The sequence below is a fragment of the Pongo pygmaeus genome, chromosome 9, assembly GCF_028885625.2.
Source record: "Pongo pygmaeus isolate AG05252 chromosome 9, NHGRI_mPonPyg2-v2.0_pri, whole genome shotgun sequence".
Lineage (NCBI taxonomy): Eukaryota > Metazoa > Chordata > Mammalia > Primates > Hominidae > Pongo > Pongo pygmaeus.
In genome coordinates this window covers 109,988,871-110,006,073 of record NC_072382.2, presented here as the reverse complement: position 1 = coordinate 110,006,073, position 17,203 = coordinate 109,988,871, and the positions used below count along the sequence as shown (strand labels likewise).

General features: G+C 36.6%; 2 protein-coding genes across 7 annotated transcripts in view; one reads left to right on the top strand and one right to left on the bottom strand.

The window, feature by feature from the left end:
• Positions 1-1,169, top strand: part of C9H11orf65 (chromosome 9 C11orf65 homolog) — a 136,613-nt gene extending 135,444 nt beyond the window's left edge. For all 4 annotated transcript variants that reach the window (XM_054441544.2, XM_054441539.2, XM_054441540.2 and 1 more), the window contains one exon: positions 956-1,169. In XM_054441544.2, coding sequence (XP_054297519.1) covers positions 956-993 — 38 coding nt within the window. In that variant the 3' untranslated portion in view covers positions 994-1,169. The remainder of the gene's footprint in view (positions 1-955) is intronic.
• The window catches only part of ATM (ATM serine/threonine kinase), a 139,095-nt gene that overhangs the window by 21,728 nt on the left and 100,164 nt on the right, over positions 1-17,203 (bottom strand). For all 3 annotated transcript variants that reach the window (XM_054441529.2, XM_054441527.2, XM_063671398.1), the window contains 11 exons: positions 15,793-16,027; positions 15,114-15,281; positions 13,586-13,699; positions 12,105-12,322; positions 10,915-11,122; positions 9,768-9,881; positions 9,292-9,450; positions 8,437-8,575; positions 7,373-7,455; positions 6,229-6,369; positions 5,374-5,490 (listed from right to left, as the gene is read on the bottom strand). In XM_054441529.2, coding sequence (XP_054297504.2) covers positions 5,374-5,490; positions 6,229-6,369; positions 7,373-7,455; positions 8,437-8,575; positions 9,292-9,450; positions 9,768-9,881; positions 10,915-11,122; positions 12,105-12,322; positions 13,586-13,699; positions 15,114-15,281; positions 15,793-16,027 — 1,696 coding nt within the window. The remainder of the gene's footprint in view (positions 1-5,373; positions 5,491-6,228; positions 6,370-7,372; positions 7,456-8,436; positions 8,576-9,291; positions 9,451-9,767; positions 9,882-10,914; positions 11,123-12,104; positions 12,323-13,585; positions 13,700-15,113; positions 15,282-15,792; positions 16,028-17,203) is intronic.

The following is a 17,203-nucleotide window of genomic DNA, read 5'->3' as shown; positions in this document are numbered from 1 at the left end:
GTCGGAGGCCTTTCTGAGGGTAACACTGGAGCAGAAGCCTGAATGAAGTAAGGGAGTGACTGGTGTGAAGGTCTGAGGGAAAAGCATTTCAGGCAGAAGCAGAAAAGCCCTGAGGCAGAAACAAATTGGTGTGTCTAAGCAACTGCAAAAGACCAGGTGAGTCAAGTGGAGATGACTCATCTATACAAGCAGAAAGTGAGACGAGTGTGAGGAGAGTGGTAGCTAAGGCTGGAGGGAGAAGAGCAGAGGCAGATCACTTAGAGAGCTGTCATTCAGGGATGTGAACTCATGTGGGGTTCTGAACAGGAAAATGGAATACAGCTGGCCCTCTGCATCTGCAGATTCAACCAACTGTGGATCAAAAATATTCACCAAAAAAACCTCAATAAAAACAATACAATAAAAAATAAAAATTTTAAAAACCAATACAGTACAACTATTTACATAGCATTTACACTATATAAGTTATTTTAAGTAACCCAGAGATGATTTACAGTACATGGGAGGAGGTTCATAGGTTATAGGCAAATGCTACATACACCACTGTATATAAGGGACTTGATTTTAGTATCCACAGGGGGCTCTGGAAACAATCCCCCACAGATACTGAATAAGAGTACTCTGTCTTAGACACTTTTAAAAGGATCACTCTAACAGTTATGAATAAAACTAGCTTTTGAAAACCAAGAGCAGAAGTAAACTGTTGGTTTAAACTCTAGTATCTACAGAGATGTGACTGTAGAAGTAGGGTGGTAATAGCAGGGGTGGTAAAAAGTGACCTGCCTGCAAGTTGACCAAAGGGCTTGCTGATGGAATAGACGAGACTTGAGAAGAGAGAAACAAGAGTTTAAAATGACTCCCATTACTTGGTGACATTTAGGAATTTTTGTGAATTGTTTTAGGAGTGATGACAGTATTGTGATAATGGTTTTTTAAAACAGACATTATCTTACAGATCTACACACTGAAATGTTTACAGATGAAATGACATGACATCTTGCTTTAAAATAATATTGGAAGGAAGTTGGTGGAAAGAGAAATGGAACAAAATTGTCCATGAGTTGGTAACTGCTGAAGCTGAGTGACAAGTACAAGGGGGTTCAAGATGTTATTGTCTCCTTTTGTATGTTTGAAATTTTCCACAATAATAAAAGTAAAAAGAAAATAAAGCCTCTAGGTTTCAGTCTGAGCAACCAAGTGAAGGTGGTGCCATCTCTAACAATACACTTTGCATTATAATTATGTTTATTATGTTTATTTTCCCTATTAGAATGTGAACACCTTAAGGACCAGGGCAATGTTTTATTTTACTACTTCTATAGACCTAGCACTCAGTAGAGTATCTAACCCAACATAGGCATATAAATTCACATTTATTGAATAAACAAATGAATGATCTCATGGCCTTTCTGATTTCCCTGCCTAGTAAGTATTCTGCGTGCCCTCTCCCCTGCTGTCTTTGAGTTAGCTGTGACCCCTGATGCTTGATCACATTAACATTCTTGCAGTGTAGTGTACTCTGTCTAAAGTCTCTCTTACATTGATTACTCTCTATCAATATCTAGCTCTGGGGCGCGGAGGGGGAATCAAACCCTTATTTTTTGTTGAGAGACTGATACAGAAAGGAATGGTTTAGCTTTTTTCTACCTCAGCTTAAGAGTCTCAACCGTGATGTTGATTGTTGGAGAAAGAGCTGAATCTGAATTTCAAAAAGCAAATGACAGTGTTTTCTCTGGTACTAAAGACTTTCTGGAAGATTTCAACTGGGTATCTGGGTATTTTGTGTGAATACCACAAAAAAAGGACTGATGACTATTTTCTCAGTTCTCTGAAAGTACACAGCTGATATCATCCTAGATACACAGAAATGAAGTTAATTCCTTATATTCAGTGAATGTCTTAAGATATTATGGCTTCTCTCCCCAGAACCATGACTGAGATAGATAGATGCTCTGAAATACGCATGACAAGGAATAAAAATTATTTATTGGCACAAGGCAGGATGATCAGGTTAAGTGCAAAGCTCCTTTCAGCACTTAAATATTGTTTATTAGAGACTTGCCTTTTAGAAAACAAATCCTCTGACACCTAAGATTTTAGACTTGTTCAGTATACTTTGTAACAATGCATAGTTTTGGTGGAGAAAAATGGGGCCAGCCACCCAATTCTGGTTAATGTTAAGGGCTATGTCTGAGTTATCAACATATACAATAAGAATTGTCTTCATTCATTTCCATCTGATTCTCTCTGACGAGATATCTGGCATGCCTCAATATACAAGTCTCTCCTTTTGAGGTTGCACAATGACACAAGGTTTGTATACCAAGATCTAGTTCCAGGTAGTCAATGTATGCTCTTGTTGACACAATGACCACAGAAGACCTGAATCTCAGGATTGGGAATGACTCTACAGATGACTGGACTGGGTAGACTACTTCGCTGTAGTCTAGGGAACCTTAACTAAGGGCAAGAACAGTTAGTTTAACATAATGATGACACAACTTTCACATTCTTGGAGTAATCTCAAAATAACATTACTGGCTTATTGTCATAATTCTAAGAAACAGTCAAACCTAAACTGTTGTTGTGTTTAGAAGTTATACTTTAATATTGAGATGTATAACATTAAATAATTATCTGGATTACCCCCCCACCCCACTTTTTTTTTTTTTTTTTTTTTAAGACAAGGTCTTGCTCTGTTGCCCACACTGGACTGCAGTGGCATGATCACAGCTCATGCACAGCCCCAAACTCCTGATTTCAAGCAATCCTCACGCTTTAGCTTCTTGAGTAGCTGGGACTATAGGTGCATGCCATCATGCCTGGCTAAATTTTTAATTTTTTGTAGAGATGAGGTCTTGCTATGTTGCCCAGGTTGGTTTCAAACTCCTGGCCTCAAGTGATCCTCCTGCCTTGGCCTGTCAAAGTGCTGAATTACAGGCCTGAGCCACTGCATTTGGCCTCTAGACATTTTTCCTTTTTTGAGACGAAGTCTCGGTCTGTCACCCAGGCTGGAGTGCAGTGGTGTGATCTCGGCTCACTGCAACCTCTGCCATCCGGGTTCAGGTGATTCTCTCACCTCAGCTTCCCAAGTAGCTGAGACTAGAGGCATGAACCACCACGCCTGGCTAATTTTTTTGTATTTTTTGTAGAGATGGGGTTTGGCCATGTTGGCCAGGCTGGTCTCAAACTCCTGGCCTCAACTGATCTGCCCACCTCGGCCTCCTGAAGTACTGGGATTACAGGCGTGGGCCACCATGCCCGGCTAGAAATCTTAATGGAATAACTTATATGGTAAAATAGTTTTGTGTGAAAACTAGCTGTTGAAAAAGTCATTAACGTACAGATGAAAGTTGAGTAATTTCTGCTTTCAAGATATTCTAGGTCAGGCATTTGCTTTGTGCTTTACAGCAATGAACTTTGGAGGTTCAATTGTGTATCTGCTTGGAAATCTTAGTTACTTTCTGAGAGTTCAGGAGGTGCTCCTATAGCCCGTACTTTTGTAACCCAATTCTTCAGCCATTATCTTCGTAATCTAAAAGTCTGGCATTTAGAGCATAAACAATTTCCTTTCGTTCACATTACAGAATATCTACTCTCTAAAAACTTCTTAGCAATCTCTACATTATCTGTCAGATAGGAGATAGCTAATAGATCATCAACTTTGTTCTAAAATTAAGTCAGGTCAATAGATGGTAGAACAAGTAGACTGGTGGGTCTCAAAGTGTTGTCCCTGGACCAGTGCAGCATCAACATCACTGGTATCTTGCTAGAAACGCACATTCACAGGTTCTACCCTAATCTTGCTGAATTAGAAATTCTAAGAATGGGGCTCAGAAATCTGTGTTTTAACAAACTCTCTAAGTGACTATGATGTCTGCTAAAGCTTAAGTACCAATGATCTTAACCACATCAAAGAAATCCCTCTACAGAGTAGCCTTTATAGAGCAACTTTTGCTTTTTGCATTCATCGAGGATTAATTAGCTTTTTAAACTGCTAATGGAAAGCATCTATTATGTTAGTTATTATTGTAGAAGGTTCCATGTTACAAATTTCTCACAAACTTGAAGGCTAAGGAAAAAACTGTGCTTTCCTTAATGAACAGTATGCCCCTCTCTCAACCAATAAGTTTTATATTTGTCTCTGAAAACAGTTAAGAAGCTCAAAACCAAGTTCTGCTTTCTATTACAATAGCCTAACTCAAGCAGAATTTTGGAGGGTAGATCTAATTTATTCTTCTTCACTCCCCTATTTAGGGCTTTTAATTTAGCCATTATTTTAAAACTAAAACACGTTCATGGTGAAAAACTAGAAATATATAAAAAAGCAGATGTCACCCATAGTCCCTGTTACAACATTTATAGAAGGAGAAAGTTTAAAAATGAGGTACAGGAATGAAATAACAAAAGACAAACCAATGGAAAATAGGCCCTTCAAAATAAGGATTTATTGTTATTTCTAAACTGGTTAAATGAATAATTAATATAAGAGTCAAAGATGATCAGCTCATAGAATGTGACTGAGGATTGTCTTCTCAGGCAAATAGCTAGAGGAAATGTAAGTGGGTACACTCCCATTGAGAGTAATTTGGCAATATGTACCAGATTACAGATGCATGTATCCTCTAACCCAGCAATCCAACTTTTGGAAATCCATGCTACAGATTTGCCTGCACATGTATGAAATTTGTATGTTCAAGGTTATTCACTACAATACAGCATTGTTTGTAGCAGCAAAAGACTGAAAACAACCCAAATGCCCATTGATAAGGACTTGTATAAAAAACTACATACATACACACAATGCAGCTGTTAAAAAATGAGAAAGATTTCTGTGACATTTTGTTGAGTAGAAAAAAAGGAAAAAATACTTCAGTTGACTACAAGAAACACCTAACTATAATTAACATTAATAAATACTTTTTACAAAGAAAATAAATCTTTATTATTTGGTCCTTCACAGAAAACATTTGTGCTTTGGACTCCTGGTCCAAATAATGGCATCTTCTTCTTCTTCTTCTTTTTTAAACAGGATCTTGCTGTGTTGCTCAGGCTGGACTGGGGCTCGCTGCAGAGTTTCAGCTCACTGCAGCCTCAAACTCCTGGACTCAAGTGATCCTCCCACCTCAGCCTCCCAAGTAGCTAAGGGACTACAAGCACATGCCATCATCCCTGGCTTTTTTTTTTTTTTTTTACTTTTTGTCAAGATGGGGTCTCACTATGTTGCTGAGGCTGGTCTCGAACTCCTGGCCTCAAGCAATCCTCCCACCTTGGCCTCCCAAAGCATTACGAATAGGGGCACGAGCCACTTCACCCAGCCAAATGGCATCTTTTATATGTTTTTGGTGAACTAACAGAAGTACAAATAGTTACCTTATAAGTACAGATAGTTAATTTCCTCTTCCTAGTTTCCGTGTTTCTCTGCAGTAATGTATTACACATCTGGAAGACCTGTTGCATGACAGCATCTTGTCTCAGGTCATCACGGCCCTTCAGAATAATTAAGCATGAATAAACAAGTACAGTTTATTTTATTATAAAAACACAGAGTCATCTGAAAATAGCAAAGGGCACTCAGAAACCAATCTGAGCATCTGAGCGCCTCTTGACAGTCTCCCAAATAATTAAAGCCCTACTGCCATTCTTTCATTTAGAATAAGCTACATTTACACTGATTTAGAAAAAGAAGTTTCCCCTCGCTACTTCTGTAATTAGATTAACTGGAAGTCCCCGCTAGGAAGGCATACTGCAAACACCTGAGTAAAACAGCACTGTGTCTTTCCACCACTCTCCAGTAGGACCCACAGAGCTCGTGAGCAAATGGTAAGGGAAGAATGCTCTCCCTTTTTGGTACATTAAACAGCACTTAGCACAGTACGAGACCCGGTATACTGACACAAAGGACGTCAACTTGCACTATTCAAGGAAATAAGAGACAGATACCAAAGTATTTTTTTCACAAGAAGCAAGCTCACTGTACATGTCTGTACATGTTAATGGTATTCTTTTACTTGAATCAACCATATAATAATGATTGTCTTTCAGAGACACAAAAAAAATGGAGAAAAGCCTGGTTCTAGAAAATAATGCATTTCTACTCTACAAATCTTTCTCATTTGTAAGTATTCAAAATAAAGACAAAACCCCAAATAAAGCAGAAAGAAAATATCAACTAAAAATTTTCATCACTAAAACTCTAAGGGCTAAGCCAGAGAAGGGAAGGCTCACCTTAACAAGCTGTCTCCTCTCCTTGCCGTCAGAACCTACACAATCTATTATTTTTGGTAAATTTACACCTCCTGCTAAGCGAAATTCTGCTTTAAATGACTGTATAGTCACCAGATTTCCATATTCTCCTGTGTGGTCCACCTAATAAAAGTATAAACATGATTGATAATAGGTCAGATACACTATTTGCACTTAAAGAAAAATACATTATAAATGGCAATTTTAATATTAAACAGCGAAACAAATGACGATGTGATATTGGTTAAGAACTACAACTTTAGGCCGGGTGTGGTGGCTCACGCTCGTAACTTTAACTACTGTTTAATCAAAGATTCACTAATATATGTAAAGTCATCTGAGAAATAACTCCTCACAAAAACATAAAGTAAATTTTGGAAAACAGCAGAAGGAGTTTTCTGGGTTGTAACTGCTAAATCTGGCATTTTAAGGAAATATTCAGCGAAATCACTTAGCTGATATAGCTAGAAAAATAGCAGTTAATCCACATGATACAGCTACATTTCAAATCAAGTAACTAGATACTAAGCACTAAACTGCAAAATGAAAAGAAAGACAATGTATTTAAGATGATCATTTTCTAAACTTATAACCCTTATTATTACATATATCCCTGCCCACATGAAATTACTTCCATTATTTCTTGCAATAAAAGAATATTAGAACAGAGCTAAGTGTATCATGCATATGAAGTCAGCTTAATATTATAATAATACATACTATATTACTTAATACTGTGATATATCACAGCCAATACATTTTACTGCACATAGAATTTTTAAAAACAATATATGACAATTGGAACCTTCCTTGCCAAGTCAAAAATTAATCTTGGCATAAGCACACGGAAACTCTCCTTCTGGCCAATGAAAGTAACAGTCTATAGACCTTCATAAGAAAGACGGGAGGTGTAGAACAGAAGGCAATGGAAAAGAAAGCAGGAGAAGCTTTTGAATATTTTAGGGCTTGGGCAAAGGAAATATAATACTGAGAAATTATAGGTTGAAACACATGAAATTTGCCAATATTTAACCAATTTTGACCTACATAAAAATACTATTTCAAATGGTTCAATCTAATAAAAAAATTTAGTTTAAAAAAAAATCAAGAGTTAATTATAAATTACCTTAATTTCCATAGTAGGGACAACAACATCTTCTAAATTCTTAAGTTTAGTAATTGGCTGGTCTGCTGGAATATTTATGCCTTCTGTATTTAAAAATGAAGAGATTTTAGTGACAAACGGAGGAACAGCATTGAAGGTCAAGCAGGAATAGTCAGCAGATACCACTGGCCCCAACTTGTTGCTAATCTGTGGTTCAGGCTCTGATTGAGAAATGAAGACTCTGGGCTTTGGCCACTATGCAGCTCAGAGTCAAAGCTCAACAGTGGTTAATGCAGCTTCAAGTAAATTTGCAGGTTACCTGACAAGGGTAACTAGACCAGATTCCACCTGAGGAACCAGACTAAACATCTTAAAATAATTATGTAATAGTTTGCATAGTACATAGATAACATACTCCTGTCACATTACCATTAAATGCAACTAAAAGACATGTCAATACTTTTTGTTTGCTTAGAGAAACAATATGTGAAGTTCCATTCATTTCAAAGGAATAAGAATTTAAACTTGAAGATATGATTCTGAATAGAAAAAAATACAATTATTCAAGTATGGGGAGATACTTAGAAGCATACTTAGAGACTAGTCACAAAACCAAAGATGATATAGCAGCTTGTAATTATTTGAACTGACACAGCAAGAATAATAATTAAATAATAGCATTTTAGCACCTATGGAAGAAATGGTAAAGCCTTTTTTTGTTTTTAAGTCCCAGGGCACAGTTTTAGTAACTACATTGTTTAAAAAAACTTTTGATGCTAGAAATGTTCAGTTATTCAATTATTTTAATAGACTTGCCTCTATGCAATTCTCTGTAATAAGTATGTATGCCAGAAGATTATCAGAAGAAATCAAATAATTAATTTAGTGTAGTCACCTATTATCAGTTCTATCAAGAGATATTAAGTGAAAAAATAACCAGGGAATGTTGAAGCTATCAGATATAAATGAAGCTTTTGGATTACGTTTGTGATTTTAGCAGATTTACTTATTAGGCTTTATAACTAATATATCTCTACAGAGAGTAACACAGCAAGAAAGTAACGTTTCTTCTTTGAAACACATACTTCTCTGAGTCTTCCACTGAGTGGCATCTAAGTTTGCTAATATAATATAAGCATCACAAAGTGCCTCAACACTTCTGACCATCTGAGGTCTCCTACTTCTGATAGTACATATTATTCTGTTTGCAGCCTCTGTTCGATCCTATTAATAAAAAACAAAAAACATTACATAAGGAACTACCCAACATTTAAACTTCTCAGAGTTAGAAAAACAAAGAGAAAAACAGAATTTATGCACAAATCTAGACAATGGAATGATTATAATTCCTCAGATACAAACAAAACAGTCATAAATGAAATACATCAAAGATACATACTCTTGTCAATGACTTAGGTGCCTTTCAAAATCTATTGTTTCGCTTTGCCAACTGCTTTGAGGAAAAAAGTAAAATACTACTGGTATCTCCTATGCTTTGACAAATATTAAGGAATTTTGAACCAATTTTAATTAATTAATTAATTTGAGACAGAGTTTCACTCTTGTTGCCCAGGCTGGAGTGCAATGGGGCAATCTTGGCTCACTGCAACCTCCGCCTCCCGAGTTCAAGTGATTCTCCTGCCTCAGCCTCCCGAGTAGCTGGGACTACAGGTGCCTACCACCATGCCCAGCTATTTTTTGTATTTTTAGTAGAGACAGGGTTTCGCTGTGTCAGTCAGCCAGGATGGTCTCGAACTTCTGACCTCAAGTGATCCACCCGCCTCAGCCTCCCGAAGTGCTGGGATTACAGGCGTGAGCCACCGTGCCAGCCTTGAACCAATTTTAGATGGCATCATAATAACACAAGATTTTAAAAAGAAATATTCTAGGAAAGACTGAATATCACACTTCTAAAAGGTACGTATGTTTGATCCAAATACCTCATCAAGCTGAGAGCTTTGTTTAGGCACATTTTTAGTTATTCTGCTTCTTCTGGCTACCTCTGGTTTAGTCAGAAATTCATCTCTGTTTGCATTTGCTAAGGCCAGTATAATAAACAAAGTATGATGGGGGTGATCCATTGAAATTCTAGAGATTAGCTGTAAGAAAATTAAGAACTATTAGATTTATGCAAATAAACAAAAAAAAATCCATATTTTTCATTTTGCTTAACATTAAAATGTGTATTACTGTCTAGATACTGCAGTGGGTAGAGCATGTATGTCTGCATGTGTGAGAAAGAGGCAGGGGCCTATGAGGAATTAGAGAGAGAAAATGAGTAACTTATGTGATGTGAGAAGACACAAAATACAAAATTCTGTATTTCCATTTCTTGGAATGGTATATATACTTTATATAATATATAGTAATAATAGAATAAAATAATTATTGTGGTTTGATTTTCAGGTTTACTTACATTATTGAGGACTTCATGAAATCCTAGGCCTCCCATCATCTTGGTCCCCATTCTAGCAGCCAACTGGTACATAAGAGGCAAAAATTTATATGTTGGAATCTTCATTCCGTCTCTCTACCATTAAAAAAAAGACACAAAATTAAGAAACAAGGTATTTCAAATATTCTCACATCTAAGCAAGTAAGTTATTTTAAGACAGTGCTCCTCTATTAGCACAAGTGGTTAACAAAACTTCACTAACTATATTGTTTTCCTTCACTTCTTGTCTTATCTGAAGGTCTTTCTAATGGGTACTCTAGATTAACGCATTGGTAAATCAAAATATTTGGTCCTAAATTAAACTGGATTCAGAAATGGAATACTTGGTACTGTTTATATTCCAAAAAATCTAAGGAAGACAAATGTGATCTGAGTGTGACTGTGATCTTGAGTCCTGAGAAGTCAGTGTACAATAAAATGAAGTAATTGCTTTTCCCCATAGGCCAAAAGTAATATTTAGTGTATACTACAGCAGAGATTGACTGTATCTATTATGAGTCTTATTCTTTTCCTGCAGGAGAAACATTTTATCTCTAACCTTCAAATTGACTAACAATATATATCTTGTCAACTTAAATTTAATATTAGGTGTCATTACTATAATCTAAGGTTTTCAAAGAAAAACTTATACAATACTGCTGTCTTGACATTTTCTGAAAAATATATTTTCTCTACTTACAAAAGTAATTTATTGTAAAAATCCCAGATTTCTGCAGCAGGGGGAAAACCCACCTGTGATCACATCATCTTTAACTGCTTTCTAAATCCTCCAATCTAATGCCCCATTCTAGACACTCTCCTATGGTAACTGCAAAGACTTAGGACCAAGCTAAATTCTCTCACCTCCACACAAACTTGCATCATTTACAGCTTGTCAGCTTATATAATATTATAATAATACAAAAGAACTTTTGTAGAAACAAGACTAGAACTTGTAAATAATCCTAAATACGGATCAAAGTTTAGAAAACTACAAAATGCTACTCATGTGTAGAGCACTGGACCAAGTGCTAGGAATACAAAGAGGTACACACGAATCCTGACATCAAGGGGCTTACGTCTAAGTTCTTCAAGCACAGGGTAGAATATTGGGCTGAATAACACTTGCCTTCATCATGCCATTGACTTCAGAAACTCCAGAATTTTCAAGCCAGAGGGAACAAAGTCGGAATACCCACATATCATGTTCTTCTCCACTTAATAAGCAGTTGATGTAATTTTCAACTGCTTTACATAAGAAGCGTTTACGATCCTCTTTCAGTGCACGCAGGGCTAATTCATCCAACTCCAGCTCTCGCTGAACCTTTACTGTGTATCTTGCATAGAATAATTAAGGTAAAACACAAAAGCCATGAACTTTAACAGAACTACAAAATCACACATGATATACAACATAAATGAAAAAAGTTGGGTTTTTATCCCAGGGAAAAAAGCAAACTTCTAAGGATTATAAAGGGAATAAATTTACTTTTGTCTTAATTGTGCAATTCACACGCCTTCCTAAGCATGGAAGGACAAAGGGGACTCTCCCCAAGCTATTTAGCTAACTTACACCTCTGCTCACACTAAAATATACAGATTCAAGACAGGCTTAAATAAAGGGATTTAATTATATCAAAATATGTAATGTTTACAATTAATTTCAATATCTATCTCCTTTTCCACTATGATACCAACAAACAAACCAAAAAAGCAAAACAGAAAGCTAATATCTATATTCTCCACAATGAACTTAGAAGCAGAGCATGAATTATTCACAAAAGAATACGTCAATGTCTTACATACTAATTTGTGATTAACTACAGTAGGACCAAGACAGACAGGGCACAGTGCCTCACACCTGTAATCCCAGCACTTTGGGAGGCCAAGGTGGGCAGATCGTTTGAGCCCATGAGTTTGAGACCAACCTGGGCAACATGGCAAAACCCCATCTCTACAAAAAATACAAAAATTAGCCAGGTATGGCGTGCACCTGTAGCCCCAGCTATTTCGGGGGCTGAGAGGGAGAATCAATTGAGCCCAGGAGGTCGAGGCTGCAGTGAGCTGGAGTACAGTGATCACGCCACTGTACTCCAGCCTGGGTGACAGAGTGAGACCTTGTCTCAAAAAAAAAAAACAAAAAACAAAAAACAAAAAACGAAAAGAACCCAAAAGACCAAGATAATCTATATATAGTGAAGCCGACCTTTAGTGCTCAAAACTATATCAGATAAAAAGACCAAGTCACTCTTTCTATGCAAAAACACTCACTCAGTTAACTGGTGAACATAAAATTGTCACTTGTAGAAACCTAGTTACCTGTTTGTCTGAATTTTATGTTCCCTAAGGAGACCTACTTCCTCTTTGGCTCTTTTCAGGAGAGCTTGCTTGTTTTCAAATTCCGATGATTTCATGTAGTTTTCAATTCTTTGGTATTGAGTATCTGAAAACCGGGCTAATGAGAGAAATGCCTTCATTTTTCCATTTCTTAGCTCATCACCACTTTCTCCATCATAATTTCCAGCAACTTCTACTGCCTTCAAGAAAACACAACCAATTTAAATTATATTTACAAATACTAAATACATCCAAAGAATCACTCAAATTAAGGTAATACACTAAAGTTTAACTTATATACACATAAAAGCTAGCTAAATTATATGAACTATTGCAAGCTTGTCCAACCCGTGGCCCATGGGCCGCATGTGGCCCAGGACGGCTTTGAATGTGGCCCAACACAAATTCGTACATTTTCTTAAAACATTATGAGATTTCTTTTGTGATTTTTTTTAAGCTCATTAGCTATCATTAATGTTAGTATATTTTATGTGTGGCCCAAGGCAATTCTTCTTGCAATGTGGCCCAGGGAAGCCAAAAGATTGGACAGCCCTGAACTATAGTATTTTCTTGACTTTTCAAAACAACTTTGACAGTGTAGAAATAACCCAGACAGCTAATACTTGTAAAGAACTCTGCAAAAACAAAGAATTTTATAAAATTTAAAGACGATCAGGCTGGGTGTGGTGGCTCACGCCTGTAATGCCAGCACTTTGGGAGGCCGAGGCAGGTGGATCACTTGAGGTCAGGAGTTCGAGACCAGCCTGGCCAACGTGGCGAAACCCTGTCTCTACTAAAAATACAAAATATTAGCCAGGTGTGGTGGCACACTCCTGTAGTCCCAGCTACTTGGGAAGCTGAGGCAGAAGAATCGCTTGAACCTGGGAGGCGGAGGTTGCAGTGAGCCGCGATTGCGCCACTGCACTCCAGCCTGGGTGACAGAGTGAGACTTCATCTCAAAAAAAGAAAATAAAATAAAGACAAACGCATCATGTGTTTCATGTTACACTTATTTAGTGAGGTAACTATTTCCAAAATTAGTGAATCTAAAGGAATAAGAGGGAGAAACAGGAAAGTCAAAGGGGCTAGTATATTGAAGCCTTTACTTGTGGGTGGCTGGGCTAATGAAGAGCAAGGGCTGACTTGCCTATTCCTTAATCAGTTATTTTTGTAGATGCATAAATGAAGAAATTATCAGAAACACCTGCTGAAAGGGTAGCTGGTAGTGGAGGTAGGAAGGAGGAAGAAGAGATACTATACTTGGGCTTACTTTCAAAATTGGCTGCTTCGTTTTCTAACAATGTTTCACTCCACCCTAGAGACTATACAGAGCTACAACAGTAATAATATATAGAAAAATAAAACCATACTTTTATTTGCTTTTGAAATATATTGATCTTGATGAAAAGATGAAGCATATTCATGCTAAGTAACTATCTTAAGGGTTGCTCCAAAAATCTTACCTTTTCTAGATAGGTCTGCATGATGACCGCAGGATTTTCTAAGCAAGTTTCTGCTAACCAGTTGCCACAAACCCTCAGACATTCTGTGTATATAAGTTTTAGGCTGGGATTGTTCTGTATAAGAAAGGCAAAATCTTAAAATACAATGCATTACCATGACTGTACCCAACTGCCCTTCATGTAGGGGGAAAAAAGCAGGTTAAAAATGTTTTTCCTTGGTGGGTGGGAAAAAAAAAGTTTTTCCTCATCTGCTTTTGCCATACAACTATTTTAATAATCCCATGTAGGAAACGATCATCCTCTGTTTATTATTATTATTGCCATTATTGGAGCAAGTCACATTTATTGAGTACTTATATATGTCAGTCACTTTGTAAAGGCTTTATATATATTAACTCATTTAATTCTCACAAGAATCCTATTAAATAAGTACTATTATTACCCCCAATTTGCAGATTAGAAAACTGAGGTACAAGGAAGTTGGGTAACTCCAGACAGCACATACTTCAGGGCCAATACTATTAAGCAATATTTACACATATCATATTGGCATTCAGTGCTTTGGTATAATGATTTCTCTAATAACAGAAGATGCTATACAATGAGTGCCCAACATCAAAAAGTACAGTAAAGGCCAGGCATGGTGGCTCACGCCTGTAATCCCAGCACTTTCGGAGGCCAAGGCGGGTTGATTGCCAGAGCTCAGGAGTTCGAGACCAGTCTTGCCAACGTGGTGAAACCCCATCTCTACTAAAAATACAAAAAAAATTAGCTGGGCGTGGTGGCATGTGCCTGTAATCCCAGCTACTCGGGAGGCTGAGGCAGGGGAATTGCTTGAACCAGGGAGGTGGAGATTGCGGTGAGCTGATGTACCACTGCACTCCAGCCTGGGTGACAGAGCAAGACTCTGTCTCAAAAAAATAAATAAATAAATAATAAAGCACAGTAAACTGATATTCACTAAGCAGGTACATGTCTGTGGGACATCACTGTAGACAAACCTTGGGGACACCAATGCCTCTACTTTATCCAGTGTATATGCTGGGTTTACAGCTGAAGTAGCAACATAAGTTTGCAAAAACCAACAGGTAATGTTAAATAAAATATTAGATGTGATATTTTCAAAGCATTTGGATTGACAACCTAATTGTCCCAACTTGCTTTTATTTTCTAATTTAGTTCTCTCATTCATTTCCTCTTCCCTTTTTTCACTTGTCATTTCAGATTTAGAGTAGCTATTTCATTCATTTCCCACATACCTTTCTTGAATTCTATAGGAAGTTAAAGGCTTAATACTGGGATATATTAAATGAATCTACCACATGACGGACTGATAGAATTGTTATATATAGGAAAAAGTTTCTAAACTTCGTTTACAAATTAATTTTCAAGACTAGTTTTACAATATCTTGTTAATTAATTAGTAATTTCAAGGCTCTAATAAAATTGTTATTAAAAATATTTTAAAGTACATTTGTGTTTTTTAAATAACAGTAAAACACTAATCCAGCCAATAAAAAAAACAAACCGCTGCACAGCTGGCATCCAACTTCTTGATCATTTGCTTGAGAATACTCAGGGCAAGACTCTGCTCCTTTTTTGCCCAGAATACTTGTGCTTCTTCCAGCTGCCACTCAGAGACTCCACAGCTAACTGAATTGTACTGTTTAATTTGAAATATTGCCCTTTCAGGGAGCTGAAATGAAAATGACATATGGGAATAAATACTTTTACTACTGATACTACTACCATGAATAATAATAATAATGAAAGCAGCAACTACCATTCATTGAGGACTTAACTACTTGTCAGGGACTATCTTAAGGACCTCTCTGTCTGCATGACATCTCCCCACCCCACGTCTGCCTATCTGTCTGTCTGTCTGTCTCTCTCTCTATATATGTATGTGTATCTGTGTGTATATACACACAGTATATAAAATCACTGAATTGTTATCAATATAGTAAGTTAGGTATCTCCTCATTTTATAACCAGGAAATTGAGGTTGAGAAAAGATTAAGTACCTTGCCCAAGGCTTAAAGTCAGATCTAATTCCAAAATGGGAACTCTTAAACAACTATTTTTACTATACATTAATAGAGATCTCTATCTCTTAATGACATTTCTTTTTGCCTCAGGCTTTCTGTTTTTTAAATAATAAAAGGAAGGTCAAGAGGTAAGATGACATAGTTTTAAATTATATTTACCTGAGTGTTCTTGAAAGTTCTGGCCAGTATAGAGAGTTCTACAAGGTGTTTGGTGAGAATGTCCTTAATACATTCTCTCTGTGAGTTGTCCATTTCCTTTTCCATCAGGATCTCCAAAATGACTGTGCGTAGAGCCATGATAGGCTCCTGAAAACTAAAATCACTGTCCTTGAGAAGCTGGGAGTGTTTCTGCCACTTAATATATACTTCACAGAGTTGTCCATGTGTGACTGATCTGAACGCCATGACATAGAGTTCATGTAAGCAAGAGAAATGAAAAAAAAAAAAAAAAAACTATGTAAGTTCTGGAACTTAAGATATAATATTATAATAATACAAAGGAACTTTTGTAGTGACAAGACTAGAACTTGTAAATAATCCTATATATGGATCAAAATTTAGAAAACTACAAAATGCTATGTGGTCAGAGCTCTTAAGAGTTATTAGCAGAGAGGTCACAGATGATAAACATCAAAAAAATTTTTTTAATACTCTGACATTACAAAAAGCAGCCCTTCTAAATACTCTTCTGAAACAAGAACATATTCATCAGACCTATCATAAAGAATGCCTACGTCTTTAGTCCTGCTTTAATACTGCCTGTAGTAATGAGGACATTTCAGCAAGGAAATGAGGGATCCCCTACTGGGGATGACTTGATGCATAATTATAGCTGTCAAAAAAATCACAATCCAGTGAAGGAAAAGCTGACATCTGGCAAAGGTTTCATTTACCAACATTATTAAAGGAACAGAAAAGGCATATTGTACAATTAATTTATATGAATAGTATCCTTCCCAAATAACTGAACTATGAAATACTACCCAATCCTTCAGGGACATTTATTAAAAGAAATAAGAAAGAGGAAGCAGGGAGAGTAAGACGACAAAGTGATGACTAAGAAATGAAAGCTCTTTTAGTTGCTTGATAGGGAAGGAACAGTAACAAAAATGCTAGGAACCAAAACTTCAATTCCTCTCTAAATGACCCTACCACAGCAGGTCTCAAACTTTTTGCAGAACTCCTTTACACTCAAACAAATTATTGAAGACCCCAAAGAACTTTCGATTGTTGGACCACATCTACTGATATTAGATATGATATCATATTAGAAAGACTGAGAAAAATCTGAAATGTATTAATGTATTCAAAAATAATAAATCTACTATATATCATAAATAACAATTTTTAGGAAAAATAACTACAGTAGTTTCTCTGTATCTGCAGAAAATTGGTTCCAAGACACCTTGATAATGCTGATGTTCAAAGTCCCTTATTTAAAATGGCAGGGTATTTTCCTATTACACGTAACCTCTCGATTGTGCTTTAATTAAACATTTCCAAAAAGTATTACACATAACCTCTAGATTACGTGTAATAGGAGAATGTGCATAGGTTATACATAAATCTC